Here is a 27,641-nt window from a genome sequence, read left to right as displayed (position 1 = left end):
AATACAGTATATATAAACAAACATTAAGTGAGCCCTATAAAGAAATACTCATAGGTAGTTTAAAATTGCTTGTTAAAGGCACAGGCTCATTTAGGATTGGTGGTTACTAGATAAATTTTAAGCAGCTTAATATTTATATGTTGAAGGGAAGAGAATTCATACTATGTGCCAGGCACCCAACACGTGAAGACAGAGTTGTGTTAGCCTTGGTGTCTCACGATACACAATCATTCTACTTGTTTACTATTCAGGTAGGATAAAATGCTCAATGTTTTCACGGTTTCCCAGTTTTAACTGTCCCTAAAAGCAGCAAAAAGAAAATGAAAAGATAACTTTAAGACCACCAGACAGTCTAAAATATAATAAATAAGTACTATAGTAATATTGTTCTAATAACAAGAGGACTACTAAGGTAACTTTTAGATTTAAATGGGAATTTTCATCCTAAGGTGAGGATAAAAACGGGGAATACAAAAGGCAATTATTTTTAAAAAATGAATCTTGATTCAGATATAATTGTTCTTTCAACAAGATCTGGACATTTTAATTTAAAATTAACTAATAAATCACAAATCTGTATTGCTTTTAAGATTATTTTGTTTAAAAATGACACATTTCAGAATTAACCAAAGTATATTTCTATTACAGGTTAGTTTATCCAAGTAAGGAAAGAATAAACCACAGTGTAGCTCCCTTAACCTAGGAGTCAGGTTTTAATGACAAAGTCCGTTGCCAGCAATGGACGTGCAGGTAACCATCAAAGAAGTTGTAAATACAAATCCCAAACTGCTTCTATTAACTGAAAAGCCCTTTGTTGAGTCACAAGCATAAAATGGGGCATTGGCACATATTCAATGAATATGGTCTTTATGACTTAGGATGAAAGTGCCTTCTCAAGTGGTCATGATGATCAGTCTTATCATCTAGCTGGTTTTCTATTTCATTGGTAGCATCTTCTTTATCATAATCCATTCAGACAACTGTTTAGAAAGAATGTTCAAATCTGGAACCCAAGAGGCACTGTAGCTTTCCACCAGAAATAAACCAGCTTGTTCCTGTAATTTAGTAATAGCTGTAGAAGGCCAACACAGTCCAGAGAAAAAGGAAATCAAGTATTATATTGAAAGGAGACCATTAAGTGCTCTAAATATAAGTTTCATTAATTATTTAACTCATTTTTCTGAAAATCTTCCTGTCTTATCAATAAACAGCCACTTCTCTCTTTATACTTGTATCTTAACACAGATATAATGGGAATAACAGGAAATAAAACCCTACTAGTTTCCCCAATGTACTCCAAAATGGCAAAATTATTTTTATTCATGATTTGTACTATTGCAACATGGCAAGCAGGAGTGAAGTTAATTGGGAGGGGATGGTGGGAACAAACTGCCAGAACCAAACCACAGATATTTCTCTTTAATGTGGTTCTCCAGCTATGTCAGAAGGAACAATACCTACTCAAAAAGCAAAACAACTGAAAAATAACGAGAGAAGTAGAGGAAAAAAGAGAAGTGGAGGGGAGAAAAAAAGGGTACTCGAATAATTAATGCTATAGGTCACAGACCTTTTTTTAATCTTTAAAATTAAAAAAAAGTATTTCTTTCAACAAGTACATTTCATCTTTCTTTTCTCCAGTTTTTTTTTACATGAATATTCTCTACTTAATTGAGAAAAAAACCCCAAAAAACTAAAGTAACTCAACATCTCAAATGACCCATGAATTCTTCAGGAAGTACTTTGTCATTTAAGTTCTCATAGATAGTAAAACATTGGTAATGGTTTGGGAGCAATGTAACTTATGACATATCTCTACAGTTTACTGGTCATAAGCTGCTTCTCTGTAATACTGACATTTCTCTTTCGTGAATATAATCTCATCTAGTTATTTCAGAGCTCACCAAGGTTTAAGTCTCTCACTTTGTCTCTGCTAGCCCCCAATACTGTTATCCGTTAAATGGGAAAAAAAAAAGTTAACTTTTAAATTCAGAAAATTCAAGAGTTATTGTATTAGTTGCCACGGCAGGGTGGGGCGATGTGTGAAGTGAGAGAGGGTTAATTAAAAACAAAAAACAAACCTAAACCTAAAATTGCAACATATACAAAAATTTATTTCCAAAATGAAGGGGCTGGGTGGGGAAGAAGGGAAGGGAAAAGTCATGGCACTAACCAAAGTCATAAAGCCTAAGTTGGAACAAGAACAAATCACTTTGGTTCCTGAAGCCAAATCTGAAGAGGCAATAGAAAGGAAGATAAAACTGTAAGAATGTATAGTCAATGGGATTCTTTTTCTATCTCAATGATTTAGTTAGTTATAAATATAGATTAGTCTTCTCTCTATACATGTAACAAATGCCAAACTCACTACCATGAAATTTCTAAAATTGACTTTTTCACATTTGTTAAAAAAGGTACAAATCACATACTTTTTCTTCCCTTCCTTCAGGTCAAGTTCTGAACTAAAATATAACATGTAACAGTAGCTGCTCCTAACTTCTATACAAAGTTAAACCATACTGAGCTCCTTTGCCAATATAAGGAGCAACATAATTTCTATCACACTTGTCTTGAATTTAGGATGAGAAAACTTCTCAAAGCAACTCAAAAGGAGCAAGTCAAGGAAAAGGAAAGCTAATGAAGGAGAAAAAAGACGACTAGCAGATGAAACAAATACTCTGAAAAACTCGAATCTGCCATTCAAGTATTGAAAATATCCCAAAAGGGGACAATGAATGGTATCTATTACAACAAAGTCAGCAAAATAAAATGCAAATCTCAAGCATGATAAATGGCCCTGATAGGCTGTCTGCTGAAAGACGTAAGGCTAGTGATTCAGTCCACAATTCCTTTTGGACCCTAAAGAAGGGGTTCGTCTGAAAGTCATAATTTTCTTTTTGCAATTTTCTCGTCCTCAGAGAATAGTAGCTTGCTTTTTTTCCTCCGTGTTATGCAGACCATTTCTTTAAACCCCCAAAAGAGTAATAATTTTCATATATTAAAAGACTTCTTTTAGAAAATGGAAAAAAGAATATGAGGCCACGACAATGATGTTAACGGTTACTCTTCATTGCTTCTTTAGCTGCCATGATCAGTGGTGTCAAGCTAGATAATGGTTTGGCCAGTTTCAGGAAGGGATGCTGCCAGAAAGAAAGCAAAAAATAAATGTATAAATGTCCTCAATCAACTCTGAAACAAAATAATTTCTTTCAATAAAGTTCCAAGACATAATTTATTTAATAAACTAAACACATATCTTTCAATACTGTATAAAGCCAACATAATCAACACATACTTTTATAGTTGAAAAAAGAATTGTTTTAGTTTTTGTACTATCATAAGATCTACAGTTAAGTGACCCATAGATATACACATGCCAGCAACGAATAGGTCTGAAAGTTGTAATATGAAAAAACTGAACATTATGGTGTTATCAGAATTCTATTCCCAGCAAATGAAACCCTAAAATGCAGCAGCTGCCATACTGCTGGTGATTAATAGTGAAATATGATTATTAACCCTATGATTGGTTAATAGGGTTACTGTTGGATACTTTAAAAAGTCAACTTTTTCCAAAAATGGAATCCTTCCAAATTTACCTGTAATAATTCTTTGGCTGAACCCCTTTTTTCCACATCCATTTCCAAACATCGATTTAAGAAATCACGAAATATTGGGGAAAGTTTCTCTGGATTCTGAAGTTCTGGGGTTCCATTAGTTGCTATCAGGTACAAGGCCTAAATAATAGAAAAACACCTTTGACATACTCAAGGTAGAACAACAAAGTGAGAGAGGATTTTATAAAGTTTATGAAACTCTTACTTCTTTAAAGAAAATCACTATAAATATGTGAGGTTATCATTATCTCTACCCATTTAGATTTAATATTTCCTTTACTTTTAGATGTTACATTTCCCTATGTTCTTTTTCCAAAATCAGCTTCACCTTTTTTTGGCTGGATTATAAATGCAATACATAATGCTTAAAAAACCAAACCAACTATAATACTTAAAGGTAAAAGGAAAAATGACCACAACCACCATCAACCATCTGGTTTACTATTCTCAAGCTTTTTTCAAGTCATATATATTACTCAAAACAATGGGATTTGTTGAAATATCTTTTAAAATTTTGTTATATCCCAGCCTTATCATTACTAATAGTATCTACAAAATTATTTTAATGGCTAAAGTAAATAGTGCATTATATGGATGTTTCGTATTTAATAAATCCCCTTTAGAAAATCCTTATACTTCTAATTATTTCCTTTAAATTTCTAGAAATGGAATTATTTTTTAATTGACTGTTAAGAGGGGTTAGGTTTACAGAAAACTGAGCAGATTCAGAGTTCCAACACAAATACCCCCAGTTTCCCTTATTATTAATATCTTACATTATACCATGGTATGCCTGTGACAAATGAACCAATATTAACACATTTCTATTAGACTAAAGCCCATAGTTTATATTATAGTTCATTCTTTGTATTACATACTTCTATGAGTGTTTTTGGTTTTTTTTTTTTGAGACGAAGGTCTCTCTCCGTTGCCCAGGGTGGAGTAGAGTGGTACAATCATAGCTCACTGCAGCCTCGAACTCCTAGGCTGAAGTGATTCTCCTGCCTCAGCCTCCTGAGTAGCTGGGACTTATCTGGCTTGTGCCACTGTGCCCAGCTGTTCTATGTGTTTTGACAAATGAATATTGTCATGAATCCACCATTTAATATCATACAAAATAATTTCACTGCCCTCAAGATCCCCAAATTCATCCTCTCCACATCCCACAACCACTGATTAGAATCATACAGCATGTAGCCTTTTTAGATTGTATTTTTTTAGTAAGCAATTTGCATTTAAAGTTCTTCCAAGTCTTTTTGTGGTATGACAGCTCATTTCTTTTTGTCAATGAATAATATTCCATTGTATGCATGTATCACAGCCTGTACATTCACTTTTTGAAGGCTATCTTGGTTACTTCTAGTTTTTGACAATTATGAATAAAAGATGCTATAAACATTTGTGTGTAGGTTTTTACGTGGACAAGTTTTCAACTCATTTAGGTAAATACCTAGAAGCATGACTGGCAGGTCACATGGTAAGATTATGTTTAGTTTTGTAGGAAACTGCCAAATTGTCTTCCAGAGTGGTGCATTCTTGCTAGCAATGAATGAGACTTTCTATTGCTCCATATCCTTACCTGGCATTTGGTACTGTCAGTTTTTTGAACTTTGACCATTTTAATAGGTGTGTAGTGATATTCATTGCTGTTTTAATTCAGCAGTTCCCTAATTACATGATGAGCTCTTTTCATATGCTTATTTGCCAACTGTGCATCTTCTTTGGTGAGTTATCTGCTCATATCTTTTGCTCATTTTTAAATTGGGTTGTTTGTTTTCTTATTGTTGAGCTTTAAGAGTTCTTTGTATATTTTGGATACAAGTACTTTATCAGCTAGGTGTTTTTCAAATATTTTCTTGTAGTCTATGATTAGTCTTCTCATTCTGCTAAGTGCCTTTCACAAAGCAGAAGATTTTGACAAAGTCCAATTTATTCATTCATGGATTGTGCTTTTGGTGTTGTATCTAAAAACATCACCAAACTCAAGGTCAACCAGATTTTCTCCTGAATTATTTATTTAAGGTTTTTGCTATATTGTCAAAATGCCATAAAAAAGGATACCAATTTATACACAAACCGTAAGTGTATGAGCATGCCCATTTACTTGTCACCTAAGTTAACTTTTCTTCACATATTTCTCCCAAATTTTTCATTTAAAAATTCCATTCTAAGAATTCGTCTCTGAGATGGCAGGCATTCCCTGGTCTCTCCATTCTAATGCTCACAGGGCTCTGCTCATTCGCCTCACTTTCACCTGCAGTGCTCTCTAGCGGTGGCTTTCTTCTCACCCACAACTCTGGGCCTGCAGATGAAATAAATGTCCTTTTGGCTCTTCATTGCTCTATGAGATCTCTCTCTCTTCCTCTGTAACTCCCAGGCTTTCAAACGCATATCTACCTTTCTTTACTCCAAATAACTACCAAACCCGAGGTCTCCCCCTCACTCCTTCAAGAGAATAAATAGTTCCTTCCATACCATTATCTCTAACATTACTCCTGTTATAATTTGTGGTGATTTCAATAGCTACATAGATACACGTTACAGTTTCTTGACCTCCTCTTCTCTGATGCTCCTGTCTTTTTGCCTACCTTAGCCACACACACCCATGGTCACACCCTATAGCTTGTCAGTACCAACAACCATAACCCTTAAATCTCAGTCGTACTCTACTTCCTATCCCTTTCATTCCTAGTACCCTAACACCAGCAATCCTATGACTCTACTGGGACCTAAATCCCATCCATCTTTCCAATGTCCATCATTCCTTTCACACGATCACTTCCTTGACTTTCACCTCACAGCATTCATGTGGCTAAATGTGGCTAAAATTCTACCTACTCTTTGCTGGTACCTATAACAGCTAAGTATGGTGGGAGAAAAACATATATCATATCCATGCTAACTGGCATCACTTAAAAATTCATATCCACTTATCTCACATGGGCCCTTGGTGCTTCCAGCAATCATATTAGACTTCCCTATTTCATTCACTCTCCCATTCTTTTTCTATTCCAGGATACCACGTTACATTTCGTTGTCACATCTCATTAGACTCCTCTTAGTTGTAACAATTTCTCAGACTTTCTGAGTATTTGATGACCTTGACAATTTTCAGGACATACTGGTCAGGCATTATGTTATATTGTAGGATGCCCCTCTATTAGAATTTGATGTTTTTCTCATGATCAGACTGAGATGATGGGTTTTGGGGAGGAAGATCACAGAATTAAGAGTGCCATTTTCATTGCATGGTATCAAAGATACATACTATCAACATGACTTCGGACTGTTGATGTTAACCTTACCACGTGGCTGAGGTGGTGCTTGTCAAGTTTCTCCACTGTAAAGTTCCCCCCATGCTCACACCCAATACTGTACTCTTTGGAAGGAAGTCACTAGGTGCAGCCCAGACTTCAGGAGTGGGGAGTTAGTTGTATTCTACCTCCAAATATAAATTGTTTGGAATTCTTCTGCATTGGAGATTTGTCTCCCCTCTCCCATTTATTTATTCAATCAGTTATTTATAACAGCATTGACTCACAGGTACTTCATACTTTGGGATATAACCTCATATTGCTCTATTTTGTTGTTCAAATTGCTCTAGCTGACCATCAGAAGCTCTTTCAGTTGGCCCCTGTGTCCCCTTTAACATACTCCCATCAATGTGTCCTTTGTTCATTTTATTTAAATTTTTATTTTTAATTGACAGACAATAACTGTATGTATTTATGGGATACAATGTGATGTTTTGATATATGTATACACTATAAATGGCCTTTTTTCTTTAACTCTGCATTTCTATCTCCTTAGTTATTAGTTGTAACTCTCTCTTTTGTTATTTTAGCGTTGGCTTAAGAGTTTATAGCTTGCATCTTTCAACTATCACAATCTACCATCAGATGACATTCCACAAAGCAGAAGATTCTTATGGCTCTCCCTGTTGGCCTTTATGTGTATGCTTTTGTTGTCATTTTACTTACGCATATGTTCATCTCCTGTCTCCATGGTTACTATTTTTATTTAAAGTTTTATCTTTTGAAGATATTTATATAAGAAAAAAATTATGTATTTACCCATATAGTTATTAACTCTTTTAATTTTTGTTATGTTTGAGAAAGTACTTAACCTTAGTTTTGGAAGACACTTGCCGGCTACAGAATTTAAGGTTGATTGATTTCTTTCTCTCAAAACTTTATCACACATATTAGAACACTTGAAGTTGTCTCACAGCTCACTGATGCTATTTAATTTTTTAAAAGTTCACTGCTGTCCTTTTGCTTTGATTTTGGATAGTGTTTATTGCTGCAATGTATAATCTGCCATTAATCCGATCTCAAACATGGGAGTTTCCATCTGTAAATTTGCTTTAGGTCTTTATAAAATATATACCTTTCAAATGTCTCTATTTAACTGTTTTAACACCTGGAATGCAGTTGTTAAAAATTGTTTTAGAGGCCTTGTACGCTAATTCTTTTATCTGTGTCAGTTCTGGGTCAATTGATTAGTTTTTCTCCTCATTATGGGTTGCAGTTTCCTGCTGCTTTGCCTCTTGGTAAACTTTGGATGTCTGGGTGCTTGCTGGGTCTTGGCTATTTCTGTATTCCTATAAATAATCTTTTTCCCCCCCAGGCAGATAAAGTTTTGTTTTATCTGAATGACTGATCTATGTAATTGCTAAGGCCACTATGTACAGACTGGAGAGGAAGAGCTTTATTTCTTGGTTTCTTCCTCCTTGGACAGAGTGTTGATGACTTCTTCCTTCTTGGCCTGAAGGCACTCTTCATGGAACTTGCATACTTTCCTGGTCTCAGACCTGTGTGACCCAATCTGAGCTTTTTTTTTTTTTTTTTTTTTCTGAGACACAGTCTCACTCTGTTGCCCAGGCTAGAGTGCCACGGCATCAGCCTAGCTCACAGCAACCTCAGACTCCTGGGCTCAAGCAATCCTTCTGCCTCAGCCTCCCGAGTAGCTGGGACTACAGGCATGCGCCACCATGCCCGGCTAATTTTTTTTTATATATATATATTTTTAGTTGGGCCGCTAATTTCTTTTCTATTTTTAGTAGACACGGGGTCTCGCTCTTGCTCAGGCTGGTCTCGAACTCCTGAGCTCAAACAATCCACCCGCCTCGGCCTCCCAGAGTGCTAGGATTACAGGCGTGAGCGACCGTGCCCGGCCCAGTCTGAGCTTCTTGCCGGCCTTGTCTGCCTTTAGCTTTGGATGTGTTCCATGAGAATCTGTTTGTTTTTGAATACCTTTCACCTTCAGGTATAGGTTCTAATACATGTGGTGGTCAATCTTCTTAGATTCACTGAAATCTTTTTTTTTCTCTCCTTTTTTTCAAGAGACAAAGTCTTGCTCTGTCACCTAGGATGTAGTGCAGTGGCACGATGAGAGCTCACACTCAAACTGGTGGGCTCAAGCGATCCTCCTGTTATAGCCTCCTGAGTAGCTAGGACTATAGGCATGCACAACCATGCCTGGCTAATTTTTCTTATTTTTTCAGAGATGAGGTCTTGCTATGTTGCCCAGGCTGGGCTCAAACTCCTGGCCTCAGGTTAATTTTCCTGCCTCAGCCTCCTGAGTCACTGGGATTAAAGGTGTGAGCCATTGCATCTGGCAAAGTCACGGTATTTCTGAGCAGCTGGTATAAAATTCTCATCCTCTTCACCTCTTCAAGTGCCTTTTCTGGCACTTGGAACATTGGCAGTACCCTTTCACTTACCTTTGCCCCTAGGCCCGCCCTTCCTGTCGGCTAAAGTGTTTTTCTGGGTTGAACCTAGGGATGGACAGTCACAGACTGATCAAAGATTAGCCCATTTCTGACCAGCTTCTGGACCTGCTGATGGGAGCTGGCATTGGTGATTCATTGGTCTCACTGGAGTTCAACCAGACCTCTGGCCTCAGCAGAGGACAATGCAGGTGAGCCTCTTCTTAAGCCTGAGCATACTCATGACTATTGCTGCAGCCCTATAAATGTTCTTGAGCTTTGTTCAGGGATTCAGTTAAGTTACTTGGGAATAGATCCCTTTAGGTCTTATTTTCTCTCTCACATAGACACTCCTTTCAAAATATATCCAGAATCCCACCACTCTTTACCACCTCCACTGTTACCGTCCTGGTTTAAACTACCATAATTTCTTGTCTGAATTATTACAACAGCTTCCTAACTGGTCTTCCTGCTTCTGTCTTTGCCTTCCTTGAGAATCTCTTCTCAACAAAGTAGCCAGATAAATCCTATTAAAGTGTAAGTAACACCAATTTACTCCTATACTCAAAACTCTCTAATGGTTTGTCCATTTTACCTAGAGTAAAGCCAGAATCCTTTGAAAGGCCTCACAGGCACTACACAGTTTGGCCTCATTTTTTCCATTGATCTACCTTATTTCCTGCTGTTTGCTCAATGCATTCTAGCTATGCTGGAATTCTTTTTTTTTTTTTTTTTTGAGTCAGAGTCTCACTCTGTTGCAAAGGCTAGAGTGCCATGGCCATCAGCCTAGCTCACAGCAACCTCAAACTCCTGGGCTCAAGTGATCCTCCTGTCTCAGCCTCCCGAGTAGCTGGGACTACAGGCATGCACCACCATGCCCAGCTAATTTTTTCTATATATATTTTTAGCTGTCTATGTAATTTCTTTCTATTTTTAGTAGAGGGGGGGGTCTCGCTCTTGCTCAGGCTGGTCTCGAACTCCTGAGCTCAAACAATCCGCACACTTTGGCCTCCCAGAGTGCTAGGATTACAGGCGTGAGCCACCGTGCCCAGCCTGGAATTCTTAATGATCTATGAACGCACCAGTAATGCTCCTGCTTTAGAGCTTTTGTACTTGCTATTTCTTCTGCTTGGAATGCTCTTTCCTTAGGTAAGTATTACTCTCTTACCTCTTGTGTCCAAATGTTGCCTCAGCAAAGCAAGCACCCTTTTGAAAGCAAATACCCTTATTGTCTCTCTCCTCCCACTAGAATGTAAATTCTATGAGGGCAGGCATTTTCATCGGTTATAGTGTCTGGCACATGGCAGGTACTCAAATCAATATTGACTAAATGAATGAATGAAATTAGAGAGCTTTAAAAATTGTTCTTAAAAGTGTTCCAAATTAATTATTACTATGAAAGTACTTTAACTGCTCACTTGAAATGGAAATCTTTGACAATGGGATGGAAAATATCAGGAAAAAGAGCGTCAAAATTCAAAGCCATCTGTTGTCTGGCTTCTTTCACTTAGTGAAAGTGATACACTAAGTATCACTTAGTGTAATACTTTCAAGGTTCAATGTCGCAACATGTATCAGTACTTACTTCTTTTCTATGGCCACAGAGTATTCCACTGTTTATCAGGTGACAGACACTTGGTCTGGACCCACTTTTTAGCCATTATGAATAATGCTGCTATGAACATTCATGTGTAAGTTTTTATGTGGACGTATGCCTGTAATTCTCTTTGATATGTACCTAGCAGAGGAACTGCTAGGTCATATGGTAACTCAGTATTAACCTTTTGTGAAATTGTTTTCCAAACCAGCAATTTCTCCATGTTCTCACCAACACTTATTATTCTAGCAGGTGTGAAGTGGTATCTTGTCATTTTGATTTGCACTTCCTTAATAACTAATAATGCTTAGCGATATATGGTCAATTAAAAGAAGGAGAAGAAAAAAAGATTTAGAGAAACAGAGAGAGAGCTAGAGCCAAACTTTATATTTAAAATAAGAAATCATACAGCTTACTTCTAAAAATCTATGAACTCTTTACTTAACAAGTTTAACTCCATAACTCAGAAGGCAAATGAGTTTTAGATGCAGAGTAAGGATGAGAATAGGTTTTATCAACTTTTTCTACCTTAAATTCTTGGCCAGGGCCTGGAACAAGTAAGTCCTAAGTAAATGTTTTAAAGAAAAGTATTTTCCTTACGATAAAGCCAGTGTTTGACTGATCTTACCCTCAAGGGATTTTCATTGAGGTATGGTGGCTCTCCTTCTACCATCTCAATAGCCATGATACCCAGAGACCATATGTCAACTTTAGGGCCATAAGCTTTCCGTGTAACCACCTCTGGTGCCATCCAATATGGCGTTCCAACCATGGTACTGCGTTTGCTCTGCTCAGGGGTGATCTGGGCACAGAAACCAAAGTCAGCTATAAAACAAAACAAAACAAAACATCTAGAGTTAATGGTTTCCATGGACAGTTTTTATCAAGAGAATTCACTTCAGATGACATAATTACATGCTGACTACTCAGCCTCTTGTTTTTAAGATTTTATTCATAAAATAAACCAGAATGGGGTTTAAAATTTTTTTAAGAGACAGGGTTTTGCTATGTTGCCCAAGCTGGCCTTGAACTCCTGAGCTTAAGCTATTCTCCTGCCTCAGCTAGGACTACAGGTGTACACCACCGTGCCTGGTTGAGTTTAAAATATTTTGATGATGTTACATACTCTCACTTTTTAATTCCCACAATCTGAGTACAAATTATCAGGAGCCCTTTTATTTTGAATAATGAAACCTATCCTAAAAAATTTAATAAAATTGAAAGAGGTCTAAAAGAAAAAGTAATCAAAGGTGGACACGAAAACTAAATGCAGTGAATCAGACAAACGTCAGGACATAAAAACGACTTTTGAATAAAATAAACAGAAGCTAGAATCACTAAACATCTAACTTAGCAAAGAGCCTAGAAAAAGAATACATTTAACTGCAATGATTGATAAGGTCCTCACCAGCATTATTCTACTCAACTACCTCATTTTATAAATAAAGAGCAGGATCCCTATTTTAGTATCCAATGTTAATTCAGAGAAAAAGTCAAGATTAGTGTTTAGAATTTTTTCCTTCCTTCCACTATTAAACTCATTCTACTCCATGTGTAACCACTGTTAACATCTAGGTTTATAAACAAACTTTAGACCTTCTGTTATGCATTTACATATGTATGAATAATATCTATGAATTGCTTGGTTTGTTTTACTCAACTAGGCTATCTTGTAAACTGTTTTTTAAAACTTGATTTTTTTTAGAGCTCTTTCCATATTAGTACATAATCTGTCTCATTTTAAAAACTACAAAATATAAAAACATCTTAATTTATTTAACCATTCCCTCCTATTGCTTAACACTTAAGATGGTTTTAGTTTTTCTTTATGATGTTGCAGAGAACATCTTTGTACTTATTGTGGTATATAAGTTCAGTATTTCTATAAGACAGAATCCTAAAAGAGTAATTGTTTGGTCAAATAATATTTATAGCTAAAATGAGTGCTTATAATAGGCCAGGCACTGTTCCAAGTACCTTATAAGAATTAAGATATCTAATCCTCATTATAACCACATGAGATAGGTACATTATTATAATTATTCCCATTTTACAAATGGGGAAACTGAGACACACATATAAAAACAACTTAAAGATAACTTACCTAAGGTCATTCATCTATTAAGTGGCAAAACCAGGGAAAAAATGTCCAAAAATGTCTAAATCAGTTTACATGTATATTCACCAAAAATGTATGAGAATTTGTCCACTAAGATTACTTAAAGATTACCAATCTTATATTATGACCATCTGATTGAATAACTGTTGGAGGATGTAGTTTAAAAATAAAAGAGTTTTTGAAAAAGGAGCCAAATCCTCTAGCGGAACAGAAGAAAAAGTTTTTGGTCTCTTGATCTAAGAAATATTTTGAATTTTGCAGAGTTGGAGAACCCTCAGCAAGGGTTGAGTTGAATCCTCCAGCGGGCATAGTTTGGAGGGAAGCAAGATTATAGCCAGCAAAGGAAAGAGAGGCTCAGGATTTTTTTCATGACTCTACCATGTCTGATATAGAAGATAATCAGAGAAAGCAGTTTACATGGGATTTTTTTCCTTGTCATCCCAGAGGTCAGGGTCATATAGCCCTCTCCTGATTAGGCCATGCTCTACAGAATTCAAAGGCTGAACAGCATGGTGAGAAAAACTACTTTAACAGACGGCAGAAACAAATTCCAGTTCATCTCTGAAAGACAGCATCAACATTACAATAGTACCAGGCACTGTTCCTCAGCACTTAAAAGTTGTAATCCTCCAAAGAGTTCTCTGACATAGGTATTATTATTTTCCTTATCGAACAAATGAGAAATTAGACACAAAGAGATTAAATAACTTGCCCAAAATTATTCAGCAAGTGTTGTTCTGCTATTTAAACCCAGGCTATCTAGTTAAGAGTCCATATTCTTTACCACTAGATTCCCACCCCTTCATATATTAAATCATAAAAACATGAATAGCAGAAGGGTTTTTGAAAACAAAAGGCAGGAATTATAACAACAAATAACAAATATGTTATTTGTTCATTTGTTACTCACTAAGTTTAACTGATCCTTCCATCCCCAAAAGCACATTGTCGCTTTTGATGTCTCTGTGGATTACTTGATTAGCATGTAAAAATTCCAATGCCTGTAAACACTGAAGAAAAGAAAAACACCTATTAATTAATCAGTCCCTGAAAAGTCTAAGGGAGGTTCACATACAGTAGTTATGGTTTGAACACTATCTCTGGTATCCAGCAGAAGACCCTCTAATACTTATATTTATAAAGAAAAAAATCTTCTCATATGCAACGTTATGAAAATAAGATGCCTTAATTAATTAGATGCACACCCACTCATCTTGCACATGTGCCATTTTCTTACACCCAAAGACATTATTAAGTAATGTCTTATCTAGTCCTTTGTCTGCCACTGAATAATAGTTAAAACCCTGAGATTACAACTCAGTCCTCAATGGTCTCACTTATAAAATGATGGATGGGGCTACATAATTTCTAGGCTTTTTCAGGTTTAAATGCCCAAAGATGTACAGCACTTGGTAAACATGCACTTCAGAAATCATTTTAACAGTAATGAATAAACTTGTGATCACTACCACGTGAATCTGAGATACTCAGAAGTCTAATTAATGTAAGCCACTGAGAAGCGGGGAAGATTCTGAGTGGCCTGGTTCCATTCAGCTGTTCATCAATGTGATATAAAATGTCTTTTCCATTTCATCTATGGTGGATTTTACATTAAGCTCTATTAACCACAACCAGGACACAAATAACGAAAGAATAATTTTCCTCTTATGCTACATTTCAGAAAGCACTGAGTCAAAAAGTGAGGATAAATTCTTCCCTTTTTTAAATACAAGAATGAGATGACATTTCAAAAACCTGCTTGCCCTATATAAACTGAGAGTATAAGTTGTAAACCCGGAAAAAGTTAGTTGTGCTTTTATTTCTTACTCCCATGAAAGTACAGCAACTCCCATCAGATTAGAACAAATAAAGTCTGTACATTATTTAAAACAACTAAAAATCTCATTCAAAATCTTCTACTATTTATTCAGAGAAAAAAAGATAAATTGGTATTACTACATTTACTGGCATTAATCAGGTTCTTAAAAAGAACAAAGCCCCAGAGAAACACTTGTACAAGTAAACAAACTTGTCACAATTTAAAAATTTTGGCACATAGAAGAAAAACCAAGTGTGTGGCAATTAGAGAACTCCCCAAATTAATTTTTATGTCAATTATGAAAAAATGTATTAGAAAAATAAATTCATTATAAATAACTTCTTTTTATCAGCTTTTAAGTGATCAACATTCTTTGTTAAGAAACCTCATGTTAATAATTATTAAAGAGTTCTTCTTTCTTCCTTTCAACCAAAGAGGTAATACCCCTCAGGTAGAACACAATTAACTTCGAATTAAAGTTTTCAAAGAATATTTAACACCTTAATGAAAGCTGAAAAATGAGAACATCATATGTATCATAACATGAACAAAGTTTATAATTCACTTATGTGTCACTGTAGAATTGTTAAAAGCCAAATCACAGAAAACATAACATAGCCTGATAAACTTTTATTTGCTTAGATTTGCCTTTTGTTTTACATGTGTACATATTTATGGAATACATGTGTAATTTTGTTACATGCAGAGACTGTGTAGTAGTCAAGTCAGGGCTTTTAGGGTTTCCATCACCTGATCTTATAAACTTTTAAATTAAACTTATAAATTTTGCCCTTTTTGACAATGATTCTTATGATATTTGACATTTCAATGATAACATGCAAACCATTAACCCAAGTCTCATCTGTAGAAAGAGATTAGATATAGATATAAGAAGGAAGGCTTGTTTTTGGCTTCAACTTAGGCAATTTGGCAAAATTCTGTGGCTTAAGCAAACAGTATGTCTAGAAATTCATTAACGAATATAAAGAAACAACAGTTTCTTCATGTCAGTGAAACCAATAAAGCCAGAAGCAGACTTATTGATACTTAAGGTAACATGTGTCCTGCTTTACCCAAGATGCCCCTAGCTTCCACTGCTGAGTGGTGTATTTTTAATGGTAAGCCGTTTTACTCTTGAAAGCACCCTATTAGGATGGTAAACTATCATCATCACCCTACTGAAATTTACCTGTGAATTCAGCTCTTTAGAGGTCCATAATTCATTCCCAAATTATCTCACACTTGAAAGAAAGGGCTGAAACTCTCATGTAGAATGAAATGGTATAGAGATACAGTAACTTGCAGAGAATGTACATAGAGAAAGTATCTCACACAGTATTAATAATTACCTGTGCAGAAAAACTTTCCTTTTTTCACCTCCTGTTAACTATTCATCACTGTAACATATCAAAAAGGGAACAAACCCACCTCTCTGCATACAGCAGCAATCTGTGCTTCATCCATGCAGGTTTCCGTCACAACATCAGTAAGTGACCCACCAGCAAGGTACTCCATTACCACAAACAATTCATCTCCCACCAGGTAACTAAAAATAGAACATACAAAATATACTCACATTTTTATTTTTTGTAAATACATAGTATTTGATGTTAAAGAATTCAGATGTTAAATACCCGAATAATAAAACTAGAGAACTGGTAGCCTGAGAACTAAGAAGAAAAATGAAAAGGTGCTATGTAACAGCACAGAAAAATAAAACTGAGGGACATTATGATGCTGAATCACCTTAAAATTACAGTTTGCCCACAACTGTAGTTTGAGTGTGTACTTAGATTATTTCAATTAAAATAACCATACAAAGCAGACGTTATTAGTCCTGTTTTACAGATAAAGTGACAGAGGCTTGGAAAGGTTAAGTAACTCATCCAGTATCACATAGCTAGTAAGTGACAGAACCAGAATCTAAAGCCAAGTATCAATGATTCCAAAGCCTTATCCTAACCACCATGACATACTGACTCGAAACACTATCTTAAGAAGCAGGGACATGTACAAGAAAGTTTATTTCCATAAACGTGGTCCCCATAAGTAAAGCTTAGGTCTCAAATTATATTATTTTCCTTATTCTAAACAAATTTAAATACAGAAGTAAGAAAATCACCTATAATCCTCTATCTCCAATACAACCACTATTATTGTTTTCAACTAGTCATCTTTCATTCATACATGTGACTGTTTTAAAAAACAGTTGTTTTGCTGATTTATTACATAAAAATAAATAAAAACACAGGTATAATAATATACATAATTTTCTATTCTGTTTTTTTGTTCCATTATTTACCATCAATTCCTAAGCTAAATCAGATTTTGATAGACATATACAATTTGCCCATGAAATTGTATCCGAAATAAAAATTGATCTGAAAGTTTAAAAACTGGGTGTCCAGTCACCTGTCAGTCAAGACATGAATCACAGCTGGCCATTCTTTAATGTTTTTGCTTCTGATCATTTGCAATGAATATATCATCATCAGCTAGGTCTTTAATTTTACTGCCTTCTCTCACTTGCCAATTGCTATCTTTCTAGAGAAAGGACTTTCTAAAATTGTAATGTGCTATTTTTACCTCTCCTCTTCCTCCTTCAATTAAGTTTACTTCTCAGCATTGTCATTTTACTCTCAAGTGGCTAACCTCCCCAAACTGTAAGACTTAAAATTTCCACATTTCTGATCCCAATGTTTAAGAAATATTATTTACCTGTCCAAGAAGTTAACTATGTTGGGATTCTTTAATTCTTTCATTACTAGAATTTCATTAATAATCAATTCCTTCTTTGGCTGTTTCTGTAAATTAATCTGTTTGATTGCAACCTACAATGAAAACCGAATGGAAAAAAAATCAGAACAGGTTTCCTAGAAAATTACAAACACCAATCAGTTAATAATTTAATTTATTGTACATACATTATATTACACAGTGAGGTTATAGGTACATATATTAAATCACACAATGAGATTACTCACAGATAGTACTTTTACTTCCATACTGCCTATGCACAATGCTTTGTAAAACATAAAGCCTAAATATTTTTAGACTTTTTTTTTTTTTTTTTTTTTTGAGACAGTGTCTTCCTCTGCTGCCCAGGCTGGAGTGCAGTGGTATGATCATAACTCACTATAACCTCGAACTCATGGGCTTAGGCAACCCTTCTGCCTCAGCTTTCCGCGCACCACCATGTCCAGCTAATTTTTCTTACGTTTTATAGAGATGGGGTTTTGCTATGTTGCCCAGACTGGTTTTGAATTCCTGTCCTCAAATGATCCTCCCAAAGTATACCCAGCCTAGAATTATATTTAAGTTGATTAACAAACCCAAGGTCAGTCCAGCAGCAGAAACTAATCCTCTTTACATTTCAAGCTAGGAAAATAATTTTTTAATATTTGTATATTTATGACACTGAACTCATAATTCCTTCTTTGTTCCCCTTAATGAGAGCAGTGCTATAATATTATATAGAACAATTCTTTCAACATGTTCAACTTAAAAAGAGATTTCTATTGATTATTCTCAGCTCTATCTAGTTTCCTTCTATATGAAAGGCTAATGGTAACATTTAGATGTAAAAGTAGCTACCTCTTGTCCCAACGCCACATCAGTAGCAGTGAAAACTGTACCAGAAGCCCTGGGAGGAAAAAGACACAACCATATTTAAGGTTTCTAAATCACTGCAATTTATAATATCCAAAGACTTTATATTTAGAACAATTGAAAAGGATTGAAGAGCATTTATGACCTAATATCTTTAAAAGAAGTAAAAGCAGAAACAAAAGGAAATGGAAAAAAAGAAGAAAAAGAGGCAATCCTGTGGCCAAAACTTATGTTTGAAATATTTCAGACCTACAAAATGTAGGGAAAAATAAGACAAAGAAAAGAAAAAAATATATAATATACAGTCATGGATATACTTCGCTGCTGAAGAAACAAAGAACTGCAAATAAATTTGAAGATTCTTGTTTGCCCTTTCTGACAGCATCCTCCTTTCTCCCAAAGGTAACCTGTATTTGATGTGTAGCATTCCACACATTTCTTTATACTTTTAACTACAAAGGACATAGGTATACCTCCATAAAATATACTTAGCCTAACTTTTAAACTTCAAATAGTTCCATTTTATGTATTTTTCTGCAATTTGCTTTTATTATGCAACACTGAATTTGTGATGGTCATCCATATGGATAGATATTATGCTTGTTCACTCACTATTATTGCATATTATTCAGTATACAACTTATCCACTATCATGCTAAAAAATATTAAGATGGTTTTCAATTTTTTGTTCTCAAACCAGTGCTGCAATTGCATTTAGTTATTGAAAAGAAATTCATATGGAAGTTTTAAAAAAAAGGCTTAATTTAAGCTCCCTTTCTAAATTCACAGAAATTTTCCAGAGATTAATAACATAAAAAAATTTAAGATGTTCATTTGCTTCCAAACAACACCAAAAAAAGAGTTTAGTTAGTATAGTTTAAGAATATAAATTATTGGACAAAATTAGAAGATCGGTAGACTCAAAGATCAATACTCAATGATATGATTTAAATGCATGTTTTTATTGCCTATAATCCTGCAGCAAATATTCTTATTACCTTTTAAATATATTTTATGGACAATTTTTCCACCTACCGAATTCCTTAGCACCAATGGACAATGACATTTAAGAAACAGTGATATAAAGTCATTGCTAACTAGCACAGTTTTTCAATAGCATCCAGAAGTAACTACATTATTTATTTACATAAATCCCCAAGGGTACCAGTCACAGAATACTCTAAGTGCTCAATGTCAGCATGCAAAAGAGATACCATGTTGTATACCTAGAGTGTACTGAATATTATGGTAATACAGTTACAAATACTTACCCCTGTCCAATTTTTTCATATCTTGTATATTTTTTCTTAGGGTCACCTATGCTCACAATAGTTCCTATTTTAAACAAAATGAACAAAAATTTGGAAGCTCGGTCAAGCATTTTAAGTGCAAATTAATTTTGATATCACTATTCCTTTTAATAAACTCCAAAAACTCTAGAACAGTAATTTTCAAACATAATACTAAGTTTTAAAAATAATGTTTCAAACACAAAACACTAAAGAAACTTAAATACATAATAAGAGTTTAAAAGTATCAGAAGCAAGAAGACACATTATTTCCATTAGGTTAGACCTTCTAACTAATCACTTTTTAAAAAATGATCACATTTGAGAATGACTAAACTGTCATTCTGAGAGTACTTGGATTCTCAGATGTTCAGATTTAAAACTGGGCAATTCCAGGGTAAACAGATAAATGTGTATCTTCCATCTTTTAATATATTTACTTTACTATGATAGAAACTGATCATATATTTGTTTTAGGAAAGTTCAACTAAGAAACAGGTTTTAGAATTAAGAGATTGGATATAAAACCATAACTTATATTTTTGTTACCAGGAAGTCAAAACATGAGAAAAACCACACTAAATTTTCACTTGCTCAAGGTAAAAAAAAGACAGGGACATATCAAGGAAACTCACATAAATAAGTTTACATAGGTGCCCAACCTCAAGTCAACAAGCACAAGAACAGATCAACAATAAGAGGCAAAGATACCAAAAAGATGGAGATGTGATAGCTAAAGGTCACAACTGAGTGATGAGAATCACTGTTCCAGTTAATTTTTTTTTTTTAAGTAGCAGCTTCCCTAAAAGAAAGAATAGTATGTATGTCCATAGAATGCCAGAGTAAAAACAGGTTTATACTTGAAAGCACTGAGAAATCAAGAGCAAATAAACACAGAGCATATAAATGTTTAAAACAATCCACCCTTAAAGTACTTTTCCTTCATTTCTCTAAGTCAGTGTTCTCTATAACTATAGTTGCTGTAATTTGTGATCAGACATTGCTACCCTCTACCTGGAACCGTTTACATTATTTCCAATACTTGACACAGGCCAATGATAGCTGATAGATTAAAAGGGAGAAGAGAAAAAAATTTTCCCTGGAAGAGATTTTAGGCCTACTATATTTATAGAGAAAAATTATTTTGTTTGCTTATTTAAGATGTTTCTTCGGGTTCATACTGAGAAGCTATAGGTATGTATAAACATTTACAAACCTCCTTTGACAAGGTTTCTGACTATGTTCCTTAGAGAAAAAGTATTGCCCCCAAGGTACTGATTATTGCAGAGACACTACTCAAGAATCAACACATAATACCTTTCAAATCAACAGGTAAAGATGGGGATATTATTTTGGCTTTACTAAATTTTTATTGAAGCTATTCTTCCTGTATGAAAACAATATTCTTTTTGCCTTAAGTCAAAATATAAGGTATAAATTAAAATACACATGGGTCAAGTGTTTTAAGAGCTGTTAACAATTTAAGAATAATGTAAAATGTAGGTAACATACTTAATTTCTCCATAATTTCTTCATCTGTCATCTTGGTCTTCTTTTTCTGTTTGTCTGAAGACTTGGCACCACCATCAACAGCAGAATCACCAACTGGTGCAGGAATAGGGTCAATTACAGACCGTGTGTAAATCTGCAGAGACATAGTTCATTACTGAGATTTGAGGAATAATACTTTCAGATATTCTTACTGCATGCTATTCAGTTCTTTTATTTATTTATTACTATTTTTTAATAGAGATGGGGTTTTGTTCCGTCACCCAGGCTGAAGTTCAGTGGTATGATCATGGCTCACTGCAACCTTGAACTATTGGGCTCAAACAATTCTCTTGCCTCAGCCTCCTGAGTTGCTGGGACTAGACATGAGCCACCATGCCCAGCTCCTGATTTTTAACCAAAACTAAGCTGTCTCTTCCATTGTTGTAAAAAATGAGAATAATATTTTCAGAAAAGACATGTGACTAAGAAGAATAACCGTGAAACATTTTTCTTTGGTATGGCATGTATATATTTTAAAAGTCTGGCTGGGTGCCGTGGCTCATGCCTGTAATCCCAGCACTTTGGGAGCCGAAGCATGAGGATCATTTGAGGCCAGGAGTTCCAGACCAGTCTGGGCAACACAGAGAGACTCTGTCTCTATTAAAAAAAAAAAAAAAAAAAAAGAAAGAAAAAAAAAATTAGCTAGGCGTGGTGGCAAGTGCCTATAGTTCCAGCTACTTGGGAGGATGAGGCAGGAGGATGGCTTGAGCCCAGCAGTTCAAGGCTGCAGTGAGCCATGATTGCACTACTGCAGTCCACCCTGAGTGACAGAGCAAGACTCTGTTCCTTATGGGGGGGGAAAAAAAAAAGGTCTGTCTAGCAAAACAGCAGGTTCATGAATGACATTTATGTGTGATCAGATCTAAAATGTAGCAAAAGAAGCACAGCTTAAAAATCATGATTTTACTATAAGTGATAAGAAATCTTGATGTTGAAATAACTATTATTAATTCTCACAAATTTTTTTAAACAATTACAATGGCTACCATTTCATTTCAAACAGCTAGTTCTAAGGGATAATAGAGATCGGCCAGGCACCGTGGCTCACGCCTGTAATCTCAGCACTCTGGGAGGCTGAGGCGGGTGTGGATCACTCAAGGTCAGGAGTTTGAGACCAGCCTGAGCAAGAATGAGACTCCATCTCTACTAAAAAAGATAGAAAGAAATTAACTGAACAACTAAAAATATACAGAAAAAATTAGCTGGGCATGGTGGCGCATGCCTGTAGTCCCAGCTACTCGAGAGGCTGAGGCAGAAGGATTGCTTGAGCCCAGGAGTTTGCGGTTGCTGTGAGCAGGGCTGACGCCATGGCACTCTAGCCTGGGCAACAGAGTGAGACTCTGTCTCAAAAAAAAAATAAATAAATAAATCAAAATAAAGAAAGAAAGAAAACAGAGATCATCAGATCAGGATCCATGGCACTCCTCAGGGCTCTGTCTACCAACTATGCCACCATACAGCACCTTCCCCATGCTCTACTTCTCTTAAAACAGGGAGGAGGATAGCAGTTGCAGTTATTCCTCTCTCTCAGGCTCGATCTAAGGTCATAAATATTCAAATTCTCCCCTACCGGCTTAGGAATTTCATTCTCATCTGCCTCCTGAATGACATTAAGGCTTTGAGAGAAATGTAAAATGCCAAAAAAAAAAAAAAAATTCGGTCATTAAATATGAAATGTCCAATTTCAAATCAAAGTTTATTGTATCTCAAACAAGACACAGTACAATTAATTAAAGTATGCACCTAAACTATGGACACAGTTTTGCCATTTTAATGGTAGCTTGTTTATACCAGCAGTGAAGAAGCCTGGAGAGTAAATGGAGATAAAATCGTGAAAGACATTTTCCACAGCTTGTTGAGAATTGAATATTTTTCCTCACAAGAAGTGGTCCAAAGCCTGGAAGAAGTGATACTCAGTTGATGCAAGGTCTGGTGAATATGGTGGATGACAAAAAGTTTCCAACTCCAGCCTCTGTAGCTTGTACAGCATTGTTTTTTGCGACATGTGGTCTTGCAAGAGGATTGGCCTGTCTCTATTTACCAATCTCGGCTGCTTAATCGCAAGCATCTTCATCATTTAATCCAATTAGTTGCAGTAGACATCCACAATGGACTGACCAGGTTTCATGAAGCTGTAGTGGATGATACCAGCACTGGTCCACCAAACAGACACCAGTAGCTTTTTTCGATGAATATTTGGTTTTGGGCTGTGTCTCAGCACTTCATCTTTATCCAACCATTTTGCTAAATGCTTGTGACTGTCAAAAATAATCCACTTTTCATCACAGGTAACAATATGGTGTAGAAATGGTTCACTTTTACGTCATGACAGTAAAGGGCAAGCTTCAAGATGATTTCTCTTTTGATGCTTGTTTAATTCATGCAGTACACATTTATCCAGCTTCTTTACCTTGCCAATTTGTTTCAAACGGTCCCATATTGTTGGAATAGTACTGTCAAACCTTGCTGCTAATGCACATGTAGGCTGAGATGGATTCGCTTCCACTACAGCTTTCAGCTCATCATTATCCACCTTGGTCTCAGGGCATCCACATGGCTCATTTTCAAAATTAAAATCACCAGAATGAACTTCTCAAATCATCGACGTACTGTGCATTCATTACCCACTTCCTTTGCAAACATCTGATTGATATTTAGGGCTGTCTATGCTGCACTGGTTCCACGACAGAATTCATATTAAAAAAATAACACAAATTTTTGACTTTTCCATGGTTTCACAGAAATTGCTCTAAAAAAAAAAATTTGAAAGACAATCACAAACCAAAATGTGCATTTGAAAAAAATGAGGATGTACCTTCACAATAAACCAAAAAAAATCAAGAAGTGTCAAAGTGAAACGTCAGAGATATCAACTGTCGAACTTAAGGAAATCGGACATTCCACACTTAGTAACCTAATACATAATCTAGGTAAGAGGAAAGATTTAAGTTTTAGATACAGTAGTTATCTACATTGAGATAAACAGAGAAAGCCAGAAAAACAGATGAATTCTCTGGAAAAGAGGATGTAATGTAGATAGAAAGAAAAATCCCAGTGAGTTAAGTATTTTAAGCTTTAATGAAGCTATCATATTTTAATTTAAAAAAAAAACTAGTTTTTGGCTGTGCGTAGTGGCTCACACCTGTAATCCTAGCACTTTGGGAGGCCGAGGCAGGAGGATCGTTTGAGCTCAGGAGTTCGAGACCAGCCTGAGCAAGAGCGAGACCCCGTCTCTATTAAAAATAGAAAGAAATTATATGGACAACTAAAAATATATATAGAAAAAATTAGCTGGGCATGGTGGCACATGCCTGTAGTCCCAGTTACTCAGGAGGCTGAGGCAGGATGATCGCTTGAGCCCAGGATTTTGAGGTTGCTGTGAGTTAGGCTGATGCCACGGCACTCGAGCCTGGGCAACAGAGTGAGACTCTGTCTCAAAAAAAAAAAAAACAACTAGTTTTTGATGAGTGGTCTTTAGGTGAAGATCTCTTAGTTAAGTTTCTCCATAGTGCAAAATTATAAAAATTCAGGGCTTTAAAAAATCAATCACTGTAAGTCCAACACAGACTACTGTTTGTTTAAAACACACATGCACAGATACACACGGCTCAGTTCACTAATCAAACACTCACTGATTTTGTATGATCTGGTCGTGGGGCAATAACAGGAGGAGCAGTCTCTTCATCATCATCATCTTCTTCTGTTACTACTGCTGATGTTTCTGATCCCTTGGCATTCAGCTGCATTTATCACATGAGCAAAGTAAGGAAGACAAGTCAAATAAAATAGGTTAAAATGTCACTCTCTCTCTTTTTGACATACTTGAAAAAGTTAATTTCTTTAATAGCTCATTTCAAAACCATTAAACCCAACTCATTCTAGTATCATTTAAAAAGTAAACGTGATTCTATGAATTATGAGAAAGTTTATGAAATAAACGTACATGTGAATAGAGAATATTTATTTATATGCTTTAAATAGTTACACATATGCAATGCCCTAAAAGTAAATAATCAATTTATTTGTTAAGACCAAAACCAAAGATCCCCTGGGCTTTGTATATGTCAGAGTCATTTTGGGACATTTAAAATAACCAGATTCACCAGAAAAAGCTGTGGCAAATGAAGCAAAAGAAGGAATTAACCCTCATACGGAGCTCTTTATATGACAGGTATATGGTAGGTAGGTATTTTACATGTTATCTCATTTGGTCCTCATACAACTCCAGAAGACTGTTTCCTCTCAAATGAGGAAACGAAAATAAAACAGTGACTGTTTCCGGGGGTAAGTGTGTTTACATGAAAACTTAGATAAAGTTTCAGATGACTCTGAAGAATATGACAAGTTTCAATTGCTCAGTACGTTTTCTTGGTCTATACTCAGCAGAACAGTCCAGAAGGAGAATTTGGAGTAAGGGAGAAATATGCTAGCAAGTTATTTGTATTCATGTTTGTATATGTAAACATTACCAAAAGTAGCTAACCTGCTCTGAAGGTCATTATAAATTTTAATTACTTTAAGTATCATATTAAGGAATTTCTACTTACTTAATATATCTTCTTCAACTAATCAAGTGGCTAGCTAAAAACACATATCAAGTATTTATCTCTGGTGGCTGTAATTAATTTTAAAAAGCAAAATAAAAACTGAGATCTGTTCTGGGTAACCTAAATTAGAACAAGAGCTATAAGAAATGACATAATTAACTTACTGCTGGTGTTCCAGAAGGGAAGCCATCTTTCTCTGTATACGAAACAAAAAAATATAATGTTAACAATTTGAGAAATAAAACTTTCATATGATAAAAGAAAAAAAAAAAGCAGAGCAAGTGAAATGTTCTTAAACTGATTTCACTTTAAGTTGAATTAACTCTCAATAAAAATGACAATACCAGTATTCAAGGAAGATATTTGTATAAGATCGAGCTAATGAATCTCAAATCTTAATAAAATGTTGTAAATTTACAAAAAAAAAAAAATCATTGAATTTACTTAGTTTTTAAATTTTTAAACTTTTAATTATGGGTACGTAAGAATTATATATTTTAAATGAGTAAATTTTATTGCATGTAAATCAGACCTCAATGAAGTTATTAAAATGTATTTTAAACTATACTTATCAATCTGTATTTATTAAAACAAAACAAATTTATTCATAAAGACACCTTCTCCAGAAAAGTACCTACTGAGAAACTTAAAGCAACAATTCAGACAAGGGCAACTGTACAAAGTAAAATCTTGACATAGTTTTGTTTTTTCTCTTTAAAATACGTTTTTATATGTATATTTAATAGAGACTTCAATATATATATTTGTATATATAAATATGATGGAAAAAAGCTACCACTTTCTGGTCAAAAATTGATTTTTTTAAAAAAATTACTAATTTACACAGACTTACTGCTTGACACAAAAGTTCTACAAACAAGTCTGACCTTTTCCTAAGGATGTACTAGATCTAAAGCAAAAAAAGTCAAGATATCACTTGCAAAGAGGCCTTTATTTCTGTGAGGATGCACATATTAAGTACAATGAATTAAAACCACATGTATGATTGATTTTAGTTCAGTCATATTATTTTTAAAAAGTACATGTATGACTTCAAAGACAGAGAAACATATTAAATGACACCCTGGGGATGTAATTAGCAAAATCTAAACAGAGGGAAACAGCACATATGATCTTGTTTCTTTAACAAATAAATCGTAAGAAAAAGCGTAAGAACCAGCATGCAGAAGGAGAAAGCTAAATATCAAGAGATTCTAAGAGATATCAACCAACTGTAATGTATGGACTTTATTCTGATCCTCATTTGAACATATAAACTATTTTTACAAATCCACTATACACCAATTCGTACCCAATGGTATTCTAATTCTGAGGTATAAATTTTTTTAGTTACTGTAATGCTTATATTTATATATTTAATGAATTTCAATTTTTGAGTGGACTTAAATATGTTTTACTTCAAAGTCTGTACATTTATAGTAAAACAAACAATTCTTCCTATCCCACTAACAATAAATGTATTTGTAGTCTGAACATGTCTATAAATAAGCATCCTTTCCTTGTATCACTGAAAGTTATTTAAATGCAGTATGGAGGAAAAAACCAAATAAACAAAAGGTCAAAACATTCATCATTTTCATTTCTGACAAAGCTATGACATTAATATAATCCCCAGATCCATATTATGCTTAAAAACTGCCCAGTTTACAAAAGGCAGAATCTATGCAGGGAAAAAATTAGAGATGAGCACGATAGTTTAGCTTTTTATTTTTCCAGAAGTAATCTTTTTTATCTAGAAGTACTTCACATCTCTTCCATTTGATTC

At 35.0% G+C, this 27,641-nt stretch overlaps 1 protein-coding gene across 2 annotated transcripts in view; it reads right to left on the bottom strand.

The window, feature by feature from the left end:
• Positions 1-506: 506 nt before the first annotated feature.
• PAK2 (p21 (RAC1) activated kinase 2) overlaps positions 507-27,641 on the bottom strand; it is an 86,851-nt gene continuing 59,716 nt past the window's right edge. For both annotated transcript variants that reach the window (XM_069475170.1, XM_069475171.1), the window contains exons 5-15: positions 26,020-26,051; positions 24,941-25,048; positions 21,270-21,402; positions 19,740-19,803; positions 18,454-18,502; positions 17,578-17,690; positions 16,288-16,405; positions 13,951-14,050; positions 11,550-11,746; positions 3,597-3,734; positions 507-3,137 (exon numbers count right to left, since the gene is read on the bottom strand). In XM_069475170.1, the coding sequence (XP_069331271.1) occupies positions 3,051-3,137; positions 3,597-3,734; positions 11,550-11,746; positions 13,951-14,050; positions 16,288-16,405; positions 17,578-17,690; positions 18,454-18,502; positions 19,740-19,803; positions 21,270-21,402; positions 24,941-25,048; positions 26,020-26,051 (1,139 nt within the window). In that variant the 3' untranslated portion in view covers positions 507-3,050. The remainder of the gene's footprint in view (positions 3,138-3,596; positions 3,735-11,549; positions 11,747-13,950; positions 14,051-16,287; positions 16,406-17,577; positions 17,691-18,453; positions 18,503-19,739; positions 19,804-21,269; positions 21,403-24,940; positions 25,049-26,019; positions 26,052-27,641) is intronic.

The sequence above is a fragment of the Eulemur rufifrons genome, chromosome 7 (assembly GCF_041146395.1).
Source record: "Eulemur rufifrons isolate Redbay chromosome 7, OSU_ERuf_1, whole genome shotgun sequence".
NCBI classification, from domain to species: Eukaryota; Metazoa; Chordata; class Mammalia; order Primates; family Lemuridae; genus Eulemur; species Eulemur rufifrons.
The sequence above is the reverse complement of the archived record's forward strand: the minus strand, read 5'-3'. Positions and strand labels throughout refer to the sequence as shown.